The 16,116-nt window shown below is 45.2% G+C and overlaps 1 protein-coding gene across 1 annotated transcript; it reads right to left on the bottom strand.

Annotated features, from left to right (window-relative positions):
- Positions 1-452: 452 nt before the first annotated feature.
- LOC4343759 (uncharacterized) lies at positions 453-5,719 on the bottom strand. Its single transcript, XM_015791873.2, has 13 exons — positions 5,261-5,719; positions 4,991-5,171; positions 3,699-3,779; positions 3,368-3,450; positions 3,162-3,277; positions 2,968-3,078; positions 2,749-2,861; positions 2,346-2,652; positions 2,176-2,259; positions 2,041-2,091; positions 1,879-1,950; positions 1,202-1,270; positions 453-774 (listed from the first exon to the last, which is right to left on the bottom strand). The coding sequence occupies exons 1-13, from the start codon at positions 5,268-5,270 to the stop codon at positions 736-738; spliced, it is 1,317 nt and encodes a 438-aa protein (XP_015647359.1). The 5' UTR covers positions 5,271-5,719; the 3' UTR covers positions 453-735.
- Positions 5,720-16,116: the final 10,397 nt, after the last annotated feature.

Below are 16,116 nucleotides of genomic sequence, written 5' to 3'. Positions count from 1 at the left end.
TATCGAAGGACCCCTCAATATTGTCAAAGGACTCGGTTTGCTCCGGTCCTAAAAGTTAGGATACACTTTATACCGGGTTTAACTATTAAAGGACTTGGTGATATTAGAAGTTACTTCCTCCGTATGAAAAAAAAGATTGAATTACACACAGCCATGCCACAAAACATATCAGGTTCCACATCCACGGGCCTGCGCCGACCAGCCTGTGAAGGTACACAGCGCACGAGGCCAACGTCCTCATGCTGCGCGCCGGTCCGACCATATGACGGTAGGCAGTTGAGAGTTGAGACAGTTCAGCTGTTGCCCGGTGGCCAACGTTCACGAGCAGTTCAGCTACGTATCTCAACAGGACTAGATTTCTTATATTCTGAGACGGAGAGATAGTACTTAAGAATCACAGGAAACACGAGCAAGAGAGTACTTAAGAATCACAGGAAACACGAGCAACGACATGCATAAATAGACCCCAATAGGAATCAGATTTCATTTCAGCACGTTTGTTTCCACATGTAAAGGCACTCTGAGCGACCGGACAACAGAAACTGGTTTAGACCTTTACATGTAAAGGCACTGCTGAGTTGATAAACACGAACTGGTTTGGATCTAGTATAGTAGTAGTATTTCTGCAGTATTGCTTTGCATAGCGTCGTGATAACAAATCGCGACTTCCAAACACTCGTTACAGATAAGTCCAGCTAAACGGAGAAGAGGACGAACGGCTGCAGTTTCACTAGGCTACTCGTCCAAGTCCAACATAACGGCATTCTTCCTCTCCTGAAATGAAGTCCAGAAGATCAAATATACTATTATAGTCAGACACACGTAACACCACCACTGTTCTTGTGGTGCACTGGTAAAGTAAGAAACATAAGCATTTTAATTTTGCGCTTGAGGATTTTGTTTATGGTACTTGAGGTACAGGTATCTCTTTATATATTCTTTTTTTAAAAACATTTCTTGATACCTCTTCGTACCTTTTATGATTAACACTAGGATATAGTTCTCCCTCTCATTTCCTCCAAGGACCCAAAAAGACACTGCTTTTAGCATCCATTTTCATGTCAGTTAAATAAGCTACTTTCTAAACAAACCCTGTTTTGATCATGTCTTAAGCAAAACTGAAGAAAAACAAGGTAACAAAGTGGGTCACACACCACACAGAACAGAACTAGTGTTAACAGAAAGCAACAGGTCAGCTCACCTGGGCTAAACGGCGGTCCTTGTTCAACTTTAGAGCTCTTCCTTTCTCTTCACCAGACCTGAAGATTTTCTGCAAGTGTTTTGCGATTGTTTGTGATCAGCAATCCAAAAGTATATGAGAAATACGCAAAAGGAATTAGCAAATCCAGTGAAACGTGAAAACAAGCAGGATAAACTTTGAAAAAAGACGAGCAGGGGCTGCTCATGGAAGATCGTGTAAGCAAGCTCGTGCATGTTTGAACAATTTAATGACCTGATAAAAATCACACAGCTCCCCTTGATTTTCAAGAAAAGGAATAACTATCCATGCAGGGGCCTAAGAAGATGAAGACTAACTGATTCAGCAGTTTGATGAGTAGTCAAGGCTCGTGTGCATGAAAATGCTAAAAACATTTCTCCCCTTGTCCTCAGGGAAGCAAATGCTGCTAAGGATAGAGTGCCCACTTTTGCAGTTTTGTTTACTCTGAATTGGTAGCTTCAAGTCAAAACCCTAAACCTAAAGCGGATTACCATCAATCATGGTTTACTGCATTTTATGTACCATACTTCCCAAGTTCTTTTTTAAATATATATCCAACCATTGACTTTTGGTTATCATGTAACAAGTTACCAGTTCAAAAGCACTTTGCAATTATGGGCTTTCAATTGGTGGTGGGAGCTAAAATCTCAGTTTCTCACCTTATCAGTGGATGACAGAGTTTCAGCTTTGTCAGTCTTAATGTCAAACACATCTTGAAGAAGTCCATTCTCCTGCATCAAAAACAGAACCAACTTTTGTCACATTAATATACCAGATAAATTAGTACAATACAAAAATGGCTTCACTCTGGAAAACAGTACCTGCACATGCTTGAGGAAGCCTCTCCCAAGAAACCGCCTCAAGAAGTTCAACTATAGCATTATAAAAAATTAGGCAGGGACAAAAAAAAATGCAGAAATTCAGGAATTCAGTAGAGAAAGTGGTTAGGTAAGCACCTGAATCAATTCAGACCATGATGACACCCTTAAAACGTCACGCTTTCCTGAAATCTTAACAGATTCTTCAGGGCACTCACCATACTGAAAAGGAAAGAAAGATCAACATTATTGGCAGCAAATAAACGGAACCAAACATTCAAACATAAACATGAAAAAATGAGGCAGACCTTAACAAAATCCAAGATCCGTTGAAACAGATCTCTTTGGTCAGTAAGATTTTTCTTATCTGCACCTTTACCCCCTGCCTCCATTGAGAGATTGGAGGCAAGACTTGATATTTTGGCTTTCAAAGCTTGCATATCCAGGAAAAGTTTACTCTTAGAACCAACAGTTCCTCCATTCTCAACATCATCATCTTCTCCAAAGGAAACGTCAAGCAAATTTAGCTCAAAGCACAAAGCTAATGCTTCACCCGCAGCCATTCGAACAGCACGATCCTCCGCACCAAGAAGAGTAGAGAGAAATGCAATAGGCCTAGCAAATGAAGAAAAAAGAAAGTAAATAATTTCACGAACATGAATAGCTTACTACATCACAAGCACACAGAGTTGGGTGGGATGTATCACTTACTCTTTCCAACTATCAGCATTTATCCTCCATGAACCAATAGTTGTAAGAAGAAATGCCCAGGCAGATATAGCAGCTGCTAACACAGGGGGCCTTGGTTTACGGATAATTCCCACCTACAAAAATTCCAAAGTACATTTGATTGTAGTTTGTCCTAAAAAAAATATGCCTTTGTCCAAATACTTTATATTATTTTTAAAAGTCAACGAGACCTATACATACATTTGAACCTGATTTTGGATGAATCACATCCCACATAGCTTTCAAAGATAACTCAGTTTCAGCTAAATCAGCAGCACCAACAAATGTCACCACAGCCAAGCAATCAAGTGCCTACAACATTTCAATATAGATTCACTTGAATGGAAGTGCAAAGAAAGTTTGAAAGCTAAAGAAAAAAAAAATACTTGACATACCGAAATCATCTTGGAAGCATCTGGCCAAGTTTGAAGGACCCTAGAAAGTTGTGCATGTGACTCCTCCATTATTTCATGTGAGCTGCTCCCAGCACCAACTGTAAGGGCTAAAAGACCTACAAGTCCAAAAAACACCCAATAGATAGGGTGAGTAAACAATAGCTGCAATGAACGGAAATGAGTATTTAGTGTTACAGGGCACATACCAATGGCACGGGATGCTAAACAAGCCTCTTTTGTAGATCCCTTCTTTATCGAACTGTTGAACAGACTCAGCAGGGTGGCATATCTTCGAAAGAGGGAAAAAATAAAGTCAGTAACACGTCCTCACAATGGAACAGAATGAATTAATATATAGTCCATCTTCACTGAGAAGTGTGTTAGTCTGACATCTGACTAGGTTGGACTTGATTGTCATATAAGTCTTTCATGTTTACAATAATCACTAGTACTATATAATATCCATATTGCTGACAACTAAGTAACTATTATCTCTAGATGCAACTGTAAGATTGACTGGTGGAAGTATTAGCTTACTTGTTCTCCACAAGACCATGAAGAATGAAGCTTTCAAAAGCATCAACCAGTTGAGAGAGTGCGGCTTCCCTGGTAGACCCCCTGCACCAACACAAATGGTAAAATATTAAGTACAATAAAAAAGAGCAAGCTTGATAATTTCAACATCCAACATGATGGTGCTACTTATTTGTCAGATCCATATTTGATAAACAGGATTCAACATTCACAACAACAATGGAGCTAAGCAAGTTTTTTCAGGGAAAAAAAGCAACTATGACGTAAGCAGAAGCATTGTGGACCTTGTGCCATAATATAGGGTGGCACCATCATGTAACATCAAAGGTTCTCAACAATTAACGAAAAAATAAAAGTATCACCCTAAATACAATACATGATACAGGGTGGCCTTGTCACATACAAAGTGGCAAGAGATAATCAAAAGACAAGTTCCATAAATGTTGTACTTCTACCCCCAAATATCCTCTTTTGTAGAATAAGACATGCAATGATAGATCGTAAAATTATTGTGAAGACCATTAATTGAATATAGATAAGACTGTTCAATATCACTGATCAGAAGGATGCAAGGGTGAGAAGAATGCAAACGATAGAGCTCCTTAGCCCTCATCAGTAAACAATCAGGACTTCGCATCATCAGACATAATGTGGTTGTAAGTAAACCAGCAAGTCAGGCACAACTATCGGTAACTTGCAGTTACAAAAGTTTCCAATGAAATCACAGTTGGTTTTAAAAATGTCACGAAACGTTGCTCTGAAAAATTGATGCAACACATCACAATAAATTTGTCTAGCTTAGTTTATCATAATGGGCCATAGTAACTGTACAAGTATAGTATACAGGGAACTTGAACTCACAATGCTTTTAGTACACATGAAACAGAACAACATTAAGAAGTCTACTATTCAGTAATCCAGCAAAAAAACTCCAACCATCCCATTAATTTATAGCTATAAGAACAACTTGCAAACTAAAATCCAAAAGTTCATAGTAACGTATAATTTGACGGATTATAAATATTATCCAAAGCTATCTATGGAATCAAATATCTCAGCCAATTAAGAGCAGGTGTCAAGCCCTCATGTATTTCAAACAAGGTAATATCATACCACGCCAATAACAATCCATACTGACAGCATAGTTGCATAAGAAACAAATTCATCGAAGCAAAGCCTACGGAAAGAAGCCGATCACACAATTTCTACGCGAATTAAATCAAGGTACCGCGCACACAATACCGAAATGGCAACAGGGGTAGTAGAAACTAGAGATGGCGAGACAGAAACTTCACCTCTTCTCATAGAGAGCATCGATGTACTTGTCGAGGACGAACTCCTGCGAGCCGACGTGCTCGGTAGCGTACGACATGGATAGATCCGACAGCGCCGTCGACGACGAGCCCACGCTGTCGGCGTCGCTGCTGTCGATCAGGTCGTCCCCGCCGCCAACGCCACGGACCTTGCTCTTCTTACCTGAAGAAATCACCAAAAAATCATCACACAACCAGAAAAAAAAAAAACACCAACACCACCAAACAACCAACTCGAAGAGAGGAACTCACTCTTCCCCATGGCGAAAGAGGCCGCGCAGCAAGAATCAGAGAACCTGATCCCAAGAACCAACCACAGCAAGAACAGGCGAGGCGGCCGCAAGAAGACGGAGGAGGAGACGCGACGCGGGGGGAGGGTCAGCTCGGCTCGACTCGGGCTCGAATCAGGAGCTAGTGCGGTGGGCGCGGATGGGCGCGGCGGCGAGGCCGAGACGGGAGAGGGAGTCGGGATCGGGGTAGGAGAAGCAGCAGAAGCAGAAGCAGGGGTTGTTCTTGAGGGGTTCGGGTTGTGCGTGGAGTCGCAGAGCTGCCATGTGAGGATGGGGAGAGCGCGTGCGATGCTCGCGAGCGAGGGATGGAGGAAGGAAAGGGGACGAGACGACGACGAACTGGCGGCGGCGGCGGCGGCGGCGGCGGCGGATGTTTTTGCCTTCGCTTCGCTTCGCTTCGTTTCCTCGCAGAAATATAAACGAGAGGCGGTGGAGGATGGATGCGGCGCTGTTCTCTCGCTGGAAGGGTGGGAAGCTAGGGCACGGAAGCTGTTTCCTCTCCAATTCTGTTCCCCTTTTTTTTGTTTTTACTAATTTCTTTTTGTCATTTTCGTGCTCTTCTTTTTGGCATTTTTTTAGTTCTTTTTCGCGCTATTTCCTTGCCCTAGCTTAGGTTTACTAATTTGCTAAAATAAACCTAAGCTGTTCTTTTTGTTTCCTTGCCCGTTTTGCTTTTGGTTCTCTGGTTTATTTTAGGCATTTTTCGCTGTTGTGCTTACAAGGATAATAGCGGAACAGCGTTTATTTTGGTTCTATAGTAGCCTCTGTTTTTTATTGTGACTTGTCTGCATTTTCATTAGCCACATTTGGTTCTCTTTGGAGAAACAGGAACGTGTTTTTCGTTCAACAAGAATGTGTGGCCTTAAATCAGTGGCCTTTTATATGGTGTTGTGTTGTTATCGTCAACGGTAAGCACATAAACTAGTATGTAGTTTTTTTTAAAAAAAAAACTAGTAATCCAATTGTGTTAAATCATTAGAGCGTATTTTGTGTTTGATAGAATGGGTGCCAAAGTCACATTCAGGTTACTGTAGAATGTCGCCGATGTTTTGTAGAGCAACTTGGACCAACGTCATTCCAATTGCAACAGTGCGAGCCTATCTCTTTGAATTGGAAAAGGAGAGAGGCGATTGGTGCCACGAGCAACTTAGGTTTATTGGACCATTTCACACAAAAGCAAGTGCACTATTCAATACTCATTGGCGTGTCCATATGTGCAAGAAAAGAAGACGAGATAACGTGTGTTTAGTACGCCCTTCCCTTCAAGCGAGCCACTTCATATATCTTTAGCAGCTAAGCAAAGAGAATTAATCAATTACTAATTAATAATCGATCAAATTAGCAAAGTTGGCTACGAAATAGCAAAAGGATCGGCATCTGACGAGGAATTTCGATGGGTGAGATACCTCTGCGCCCGAATCGTTCACCGGATATTCTCTACAAGCTTCAGTTCCATCAGTTTTGTGGGGACGTTTTGGCAGTTCGGTGCGTGCTGGCTGAACCGCCCGTGTAGGCTCCAGCAGAGCCACAGGCACACGGGGCCACTCTGCCCGAGCGCCGTACCGCGACGCGCGCGGCAGGTGCGCCGTGCGCGAGCCCCACGCCCCCACCTCCGCGCGTGGTGGCGCACACCGACTGCGACGACGAGCACCAAGTCCAAACATGCGTTACGCGTGTGCCGGTGGTGCGGGTAGCTGGGCTCCCGGTGTTTTGTTTTGTTTATTTTTTCATTTCACGGCCGCTGCGCCGTCCTGCTCTGGTCGCGACGCGCGCCTGCGCGCGAGGGCGGTCCGCTCACACAACGGCTCGTACGCGGCTGTGTGGCGCACGGGCGCGTGGTGGAGTGGAACGGTGGGAAGGTGCGCGACGTTTCGCGGGGCCGAGCCGCTAGTGACGTGGACAGAGGGAGTAATACGTGGCTACGGGCGACCTTGCCTTTGGTATGGTATGGTATGCCAATGCGAGTGCGTGGATCGTACACAAATCGCAATGGACATATAGCATTCCATACTGGATTCTGCAACGACGTGGGGCCTCGCATCGCACAAAATTTTGGTTCAAACTCTAAACTGAACCAGTGAACACTGTGAACGCGTGGAAGGAAACGCCCAACCGTGACGTCTCTAGCATTTCTACGCGTGTGTTCGGCACCCCTTTTCCCAACCCATCAGCCTCGTTTTCTGCGTGCACGCTTTTTAAACTATTAAACGGTGTATTTTTTGTAAAAAGATTATATACAAAAGTTACTTAAAAATCACATTAATCCATTTTTGAAAAAAATAGCAAATACTTAATTAATCACGTGCTACTAGACTGCTCCATTTTCCGTGTTACTATTCCGGGTTGGGAACCAGTGTATGCGAACACACCCTACGGATTCTGTCATAGCATCTCCAGTAGTCTCCTATGTCAAATTTTGACAATTATATCGAAAAATCATGCTCCAGTAATCTCTCAAGTCAAATTTTGACAATTGTAGCGACAAATTATGTTTTAATAGCCTCTCCAACCTTCCACAAATTTTGACAATTATAGCGAAAAATTATGCTCTAATAGCCTCTCCAACCTTCCACTTGGTAACCAAATTTAGCCAACCAAAATCACTTGTCAACCATGGCCCAACCACTCTCTCTCTCCACCCTCCCCCCCCCCCCCCCGCCGCGCGCTGGCAAACCTTCCCACAAATGTTGTTGTTGTCGCTGCTCCGTTCACAAGCGCCACCGCAACTGTCAAGGATTCGATGGGTGAGACAAAGCTGCCGCCGTAGGCCGCGAGCGTCATTGCCTCTGCCGAAGAAGAGCTCTTGAGTGCAGCCGTTGCTACTCCCCTCACGAGCACCGCTCATCACAGGCAGCCAAGACCACCACTCAAGGTCGAATTCAGCCAGTGGAGAAGTCGGTCCGAACACTGGGGAGCTCTATTTGGGTGGAAGAAGTATTGGGCAGCAACGGCACAAGGAAAAAGACGAGGGACAGCAACATCGAGGGAGATTGGAAAAAGAAAGTGGGGACAAAGAGGAAAAGAAGAGGAGAGAGAAGGGTGAAGAAGAAGGGTAGGGGAACAAGAGAGGCTAACATATAGGACCCACCATCGTATTAAAAGTGTAATTAGGAGAGGCTTTTGAAGTGAAAGGTAAATTTAACTACTTAATTTTGTTGGCTAACTAGCCAAATAGACATAGAGAGACTGTTAGAGATACCAGCCGACCTCGCTCACTTAAATTTTGACTTAAACTTGGGACGGACCCTGCCTTTGCATAAACACCTTAAATTTTACATAAACGCCTTTCTTGAGTTTCATATAAACTTGAAGTTTTGAAGGATCCTAGCATACATCGGGCCCCACATGTCAGTGTGTAGTTGAGGCGTTACCAACCCTCCCCGTCAACTACACGACGTTGGTGGTGGCATTACACGCACGCGAGCTCAACTGACAACTACCCCTGTTTCCTTCCTCCTCCTAATCGATAGAGCCAGGGCCTACCCCGGGCGGCTCCCTTCCACTATCCTCCATTGACAAGACCGCCGCCGTCCGTGTCTTTGTCGACTTCATCCAGGTCTTTCCATTCGCATTCGCTGAAATCGTCGAGGACAAGGCCGTATCGATCTTTGCCATGTGGGAGGGTTTCGCCAAGGTGCTCGTCCACTACTACCCCGTCGCCGACACATCACGGAGCCGGTCCTCGGGGAGCCCTAGATATACTGCACACGGGGAAGGGGTGTGGTTCATCGAGGCCGAGGCGAACTGCTTGCTGGAGGAGGCGCTCAACCTTGAGCACCTGCTCTGCATCCCCAAGGACAAGCTTCTCCCGTGCCCGGCGCCCGAGGTCCGCCGACTCGAATGCGCCCAAGCCCCACTGCCACAACCTCAATGTTGCAACGGCAAAAGGTGCCCGGAGGTAGGGATGCAAGTGGATAGTCCCGCTACCTATATAAAAACCCGCTTGTTAGGTCATTTCCCATATGGTAGTACAAAATTTAGAAGAAAAACTAAACTAGAAGTGAGATAAGCGGGGTAAAAAACCCGTTTGCCCACCCCGCTTGCATCCCTAGCCGGAGGAGGAGGGGTGTGGAGCGGTGGCGGGCAAAGCAGGCAGGCAAAGCGGTGGCGGGCTCGGCTCCGCTCTGTTCCTCCTCCGACCACCTCCACCGTTCATGCCCCCTCCAACGCTCATCGCCCACCACCGACCCACCCGATGTCTACCTCCTCTATCACTTGTTGCTGCGCTCGCTCGCCGCCGCTCCGCCCTCTGTCGTCGGTGGCCTCCCCAAACTTGTTGAACTGCTGAAGAAAAGAAGAGAAGAGAAGAGAAAAGAGAAGAAATATGAGATGCCAACCCATATTTTTTTTCCTTCTCACTTACATGTGGCCCTTTTTTTTTTGTTGACTAGGATGCCACATCAGCGAAATCAAAGATTCCTACTGCTATAGGACCAAAATTGCACAGTTTTGTATAGTTTAGTGGTGAAAAATTCTGGTATTCGAGATAATGGATGTGAAACAACCTTGACGTAAAGTTGAGGGATGCCTGGTGAACTTATTCCTTTTTTAATCTCTAAGGCCTCACTTGGAGGCCCATAATAATTGGCCCACCCGTGGAAAGGCCTGGGATGGGCCAATGATTATGAGCTCCCGAACACAAGGCTTGATTTCCTTCTCTACCTTGCATAAGAAGAGCATTGGCTGATAATTCAAGTGCTTGCACAAATCAGATGAGGCCCAACTATACTCTCCGATCATTTTGAGACATGTACTGTATGTTTCAGCACAAGACAGCATCAACCTTTCTTAAATGTGTTTCAGACTTCCAGCAACTTCAGTGAGCACCAAAGGTACTGAAGTTTCTGAGATCGTTAGCCGTACTGGTTGTTATCCAAAAGTAACCGGGCTAAGTTCGAAACGCGCGGCAATTCTGCCGTTCTCCCTCTATAATCGAACTGTTCAGTGTGAAATTCTCTCGTTGCAGCCGAGGCTTGAAAAATAGTCTTGCAGGCGCTCGTCAAAAGGTTTGGAAGTATTTTGGTTAGATCCAAGTTGCTGTCTGATACAGCCACACAATAATCTGCTGGCGATAATGGCTGGATGTGACCCCTGGTCCTTCTCGATGGCGGCTGGGCAACAGGCTGAACGATAGAATCCAATACACCAGTGCTCTACAGCACAAGTTGCTTGCTTATCCAAGAATCGAGATGGCCATTTTCAGAAGCATCCATTCCAGCCGACGAGAGGATTTGTCTGCACCATCAAATCATACAACTCCTAGGACAATTAAATGTGTACCCGTACAGGAACCATAAAACTGAAATGGAAATGGAAGTCGGCAGGAGCAGCTGAAGTGATGCGCGACCTGAAAATTTCTCAGAAAGAGAGAGCCAAACGACACGACTACGATGGCAGCGAAGACAAACACAGCCTGAACAGAGCAGCTAGCCTGCTTTCTCCACATTTCCTCGAGGTGAAGAACAGGAAGCACCCATGCTTTACTTACTTTACAGCACACACACACACACAATTTAACTTGTCCAAATCATGGATGGAGACTACCACCACCATCACCACAAGTCCAAGAACTGATCAGAAAGCATCAGCATCAGTGCATCACATTTCCCATGCACTAGCTCTCTTCATCAGTAGAAACTACAATGATCGATCAAAAGTCTGATAGATCATAGATCATACAGCCATGGCCACTCTCTATGATTGCAGTTAAACGCACCGTGCTACGGTGTGTGCTTAATGGCAGAGGCCGGAGATATAAACCATTTCCATTATTGTTGTTAAACGCACTGTGCATGCATCGCATGCTGCAGAGCGAGAGACCGGTCGCCTCAGTTGCCGGGCAGCTTTCCACTGTCACCTTCCTCCTCCCACCACTACAAAAATTCCTAGCTAATATCAAATCTCCATCTCCATCTCCATCTATCTCCCTCGGATTAGTTTGGAGTGTCTTGTTCGTGACACAAGCAGCAGCTACTGCTCAACAACTGCTCGAGGGGAGAAGCAGGGATGTTGCTTCCCGAACAACTAAAGTGCGTCACACGAGTGGCTGCATCTGCGCGCCTTTTCTTTTGTTTTCTTCTTTTCTTTCTCCAAAAGATAACACAAATCCGTATCCCTCATTTCGGTCACACGCTCTAGCTGTTCTGATCATGACCACTACTCCTCTCAACCGCGTCTTGGAGATTAATTAACGCAAAAATGATGATGATGATGATACGAAATAGTAGTGCTTAATTTTGTTGTGTTGCTATGCGTTGGTCAACTTCTCCCCAAGTATTCTGTGGCGGATTTGTTTAGGAATAGTGCAGTGCAGGTGCTATCTGGTGCCCACTTTTTTTTTCTTTTTTTTTTGTCCTGAAAGAAGCTAATGGCTTTGGAATATTGATCATTGAGTAGCATTGCAGCATTGTTTTGGTTCACATATTGCTCAGCTGAAATGCTTTGTTCATCCTCTCAAGAAAAAACAAAAGAAAAGAAAATAAGAGAGAGGCTTGTTCTCACAAAAGACAATCCTGCCTTTCCTCGCGGCTTTCTTAGATCACTTTGTTTCTGGTGGTCTATATATTAAGTTTCTTAGATCACTTCATCTTTGATAATCCAAGGCACCTTGCGTCAGATACTTGTATACTACAATAATAATGTTTCAGGAATTCGGTGTACTGAAAATAACATTCTTAGCTCTGAGCAGAGCTTCGGGTTTGAATATTTGATGCATCATTGCAAAGATGTCAGGATGACCATTCATGACACATGACTAGCACATTACTAAAATCTCTACTTGTCTCAGCTCAAGTCTCTCACACCGACAAACCAAATCCTACAAAATAATTGAAGAGATCCTGGTACTAAATGGAAACGGAATTGTACGGGCAGATTTACAACACGAGTTCGTCACAGAGATGGTAGCAGTACATGGTATTTTAAAGAGAGATCACTATCTTGGGAGATATCTTGTTATCCCAACTACTGCAAAGACTTATCTGATGCAACCAAATTGTTGGTTTCAGCTTACAATGGCGAAAAAAGAACCCCAGCATTCTCATGCAACAGCTTCTGAGAAAGCTACAAAGGCAACCCAATCCTCTATATTTTAACCGTGCGTGTCGCGGCCAAGGCCAAATGACATGAACAACTTATGATTCTGTCCAAATATTATTTTCTCCAGCTAGTTTCTTAAGCTGACATGACAGCTCCATTTGTTGGTCTACCAAGGGACATGCACATCAATGACAGCTCAGAAATCTTAGCTAGGGAAACAGGAAAATTGGAATATCAATATCAAATAGTGGGAATCTTCTTGGGTTTGATTCTTTTTCTTATTTGCTCTGCAGCTCCCTGGAAGTATCCTTAGAACCTGTTTAGATGGGACTAAAACTTTTAGTCCCTATCACATCGGATGTTTGGACACTAATTATAAATATTAAACGTAGACTATTAATAAAACACATCTATAATCTTGGACTAATTCGCGAGACGAATCTATTGAGCCTAATTAATCCATGATTAGCCTATGTGATGCTACAGTAAACATTCTCTAATTATAGATTAATTAGGCTAAAAAAATTGTCTCGCAAATTAGCTTTTATTTATGTAATTAGTTTTGTAAGTAATCTATATTTAATACTCAAAATTAGTGTTTAAATATAGAGACTAAAGTTAAGTCCCTGGATCCAAACACCACCTCAATTCCTCATACAAATCACAAACAGTAGTACAGCTTTTTCTTTCATGCCAGCAGATGTAGCAGTAGCACCTGGGGAAGATAGATAATTGAACTGAGGAACAAATTTTAGATTCAGATTGCCGGACGGGATGTCCGAATGCAATTGGTTCTTCCTGTTCCTGCCAGGCAAAATTCAGATACATCCGCCAGGCAAAATGCCAGCAGATGTATCTGAATTTCATGCGAGGTTAGCCCATGACCAAACTGAACTCAAAAGGTTCTGCTTTTTCTTTTTCCCTCCAATAATTCAGAGGCTGTGCTCGGTCTACATTATCGGATATGGAGTTATTATGTGCTTTCGGTTTTGTCTAACAAGTACTCAAAAGAAGAAGAAAAGAACATATCAAATCCGGTGCGTTTGATATTCAAAAAATAAAATAGGAACGATGCACGAATGGGTCCGTATATAAATGCAAGTTGCATAGTAGAGTATGGAATCAACGTTCAACGAAATACGCGAAAAGGAATCTGTCTTTTTGGTATTGTTGGGAGCCTATACATCGTAATTCATTTGGTCAATCAACTCAAGCATACATAAGGGGAAAAAAATCAAATCAGAGCAAAGAAATGCTCGAACGTCAAATTGTGCCCAGTCCAAAACTCCAGAGACAAGTATCGCTTCAAACAGTCAGAATTTTAAACCATAGTACTTCATAGTAGGAAAATAGGAGTACTACTAATCAACTTGACCCACTCTCATTTTATTACTGTACCGAGATGTGAAGAGTAGGAAAAATAAATAGTACTCCATCCCTTGGATACTTGAGTATTTTGGATTGGATTTACTCGCTTTTGCACGGGCAAAATGATGATCTGATGTGACTCCAAAATTATCAGTGGTCGTACGCCGAACTAACGAATGGAGTACGAAAACTGATGCTTATCGTTGCGTACATGGCCGTAACTTCATCGAGTTTTTCAAAAAGGCAACGCTTAACTGCTACTGCCTGGACCTCGATTCCGGAAAGGTGACCGCGGCTTGATTAGCTCGGGATTATTGGGGATGGGCACGCATCATTTGGTGATAGCGACGGCAATTTATTTGAATGCGATCGGGGTTAGGCAAGTCGCCAACTAGCTCCCGATCGAACCGAGCACACGCCACATGCATGTATACACCGCAAATATCACGGGAGAAATCCGGCAAATGCTCGTCGAATCGAAGGTCCGGATCGGAGGACACCGCCTGGGTTACGCCTTACGGCGAACGTCTCCCACGCCGGCGTGCCGGGCGCGCGCGCGCGAAGTGTTTTTGTGTATCCAGTGGTTGGTGGTGGCGCGCTGGCTGGGCTGCTTGCGGCGGCCATGTCTCGCTTTCGCCACCGGCCGCATCGTCCGCACGGGGGGGTGGTGCCTGCCCGATCCATCCGCCGGTGCATGCATCGTGTGAGGGTCGCGGTCCAGCGTGGGCCGCGCTCGGCTGCCACGCGTCGGGGATTCGCGGCTGGTCTCAACCACTACTACAAAGGTCGGACGTACGTACAGCTCGACGCACCATGCACACACACGCTCCTGTCACGGTCACCCCACACCAAACCCTACCCTGTTCCGGCGTCCCGCCCATGCCATGGTGCCACACCTCTGTCACGCGCAGATCTTCGTGAAGATATACGCTAATACGTACGTATAAGATCGGAGGAAAAGAAACACGCGCAGCGCATGGAAGAAAATCGATGGCAAGTCAATGCAGATAAAAACAAAGGTAGTAGTAGTAGTAGATTGTCAACTCTGTACGAACAGTACCACTAGTACAAAATCTCGATCGATCGATCGCAGTCAACCACCTTTGGTTTAATTTCCACCACACCACTCCACATGGTACAATATACTCCACCGATAACAAAAATGACATGTTGGGAATAAAATTTACTCCGACGATACGCACACATGCGGAATGCGGTACCGTACGTACCGATCCCTGCAAAACTACAACAACCAGGCAGAAACAACAGGCATATGCTAATCATATATACTCGCTCCGTCAAAAAAAAAAGACAGACCATGGATTCTCGTGCCAACGTTTGACTGGCCGTCTTATATGAATTTTTTTTATAATTAGTATTTTCATTGATGTTAAATGATAAAACATGATTAATACTTTATGCGTGACTTATATTTTTAATTTTTTTATAATTTTTTAAATATACAGACGGTCAAACTTTGGACACGAAATCAGGGTTTGTTTTTTTTTTACGGAGGGATTACTTGTGCTGCTACCTCTACACTCAATCATCAAAGAAAGACGTCAGGCAAGGAAACGTTTTCTTTTTAGCCAGAGAGATCAATCAAACCGCCGCACAGTACGCTCATGTGCCGTCACATGATCCCCGTTTTATTTTGCATGTGTGGTCGTGTGTGGCAGCAGCGGAGGCAGCGGCATCTCGCACCACCACGGCCCCACCCCCATCAGCAATCATCATGCTAGCCGCCCGTCTCCATGCCACCCCCGCTTTGCACCCCATCAACCGCAACACGTTCGTTCGTTCCGTTCGTTCGGCTGTGGCTCCGCTCCCAGCGGCGGAAAGGCAACGCAAACGCAGCCGCGCGCACGCACGAAGTGGGGGCGCGGCTGCGCGCGCGGAGGAGGGAGGCGGGGGCGGCATCCACCCGCGGCGCCACCACACGACCACATGTGTCCCCCCGCCATCCGTCCGATGGCCCACCCCCGCGCCGGCCGCGCACGACGCGTGGCGCGCGCGGGGGTGGTCGTCTCACGAGTTCACGATCCGATTGGGGCGAGGGGGAGAGCTCACGTGTCAGTTCGCGCGGCAGCCGGCCGAGCCGGCAGCGCATGTGTGGGTGCGCAGCGCAGCGCAGCGGAGGCGGGGGCAACCACAACGCACCGTTGCTACCGGGGTGGCGATGATTGGCAGGGGGCTAGATTAATTAACGCAATTATGCCAAGCATTTGGCATCCGAGATGTGCGTATAGTGGTGAATACGTTTTGTTTTTGTTTTTTTTCTCCTGCAGGAATGTTTGCGTGCGTGTAGATGTGGGTTTTGTGTGCTTTTTTCCGTGGGTGACTTTTTAGGTCATCGGTTGCTACGAATGGGGTGCCGTGGTATTGTTCATGGTTGAAGTTGACAACCAGCTC

This window comes from Oryza sativa, chromosome 7, assembly GCF_034140825.1.
Source record: "Oryza sativa Japonica Group chromosome 7, ASM3414082v1".
In the NCBI taxonomy this organism is placed as follows: Eukaryota; Viridiplantae; Streptophyta; class Magnoliopsida; order Poales; family Poaceae; genus Oryza; species Oryza sativa.
Note: the sequence above shows the minus strand (reverse complement) of the source record. Positions and strands in the feature narration are given on the sequence as shown.

Bases quoted from the DNA above. Each gene is read 5' to 3' on its own strand.
- LOC4343759 (XM_015791873.2), bottom strand. The intron at 3,451-3,698 runs GTAAGCTAATAC...CCTCTTTCGAAG, and splicing joins CATGGTCTTGTGGAGAACAA to ATATGCCACCCTGCTGAGTC. The intron at 2,862-2,967 runs GTATGTATAGGT...GAATTTTTGTAG, and splicing joins ATCCAAAATCAGGTTCAAAT to GTGGGAATTATCCGTAAACC.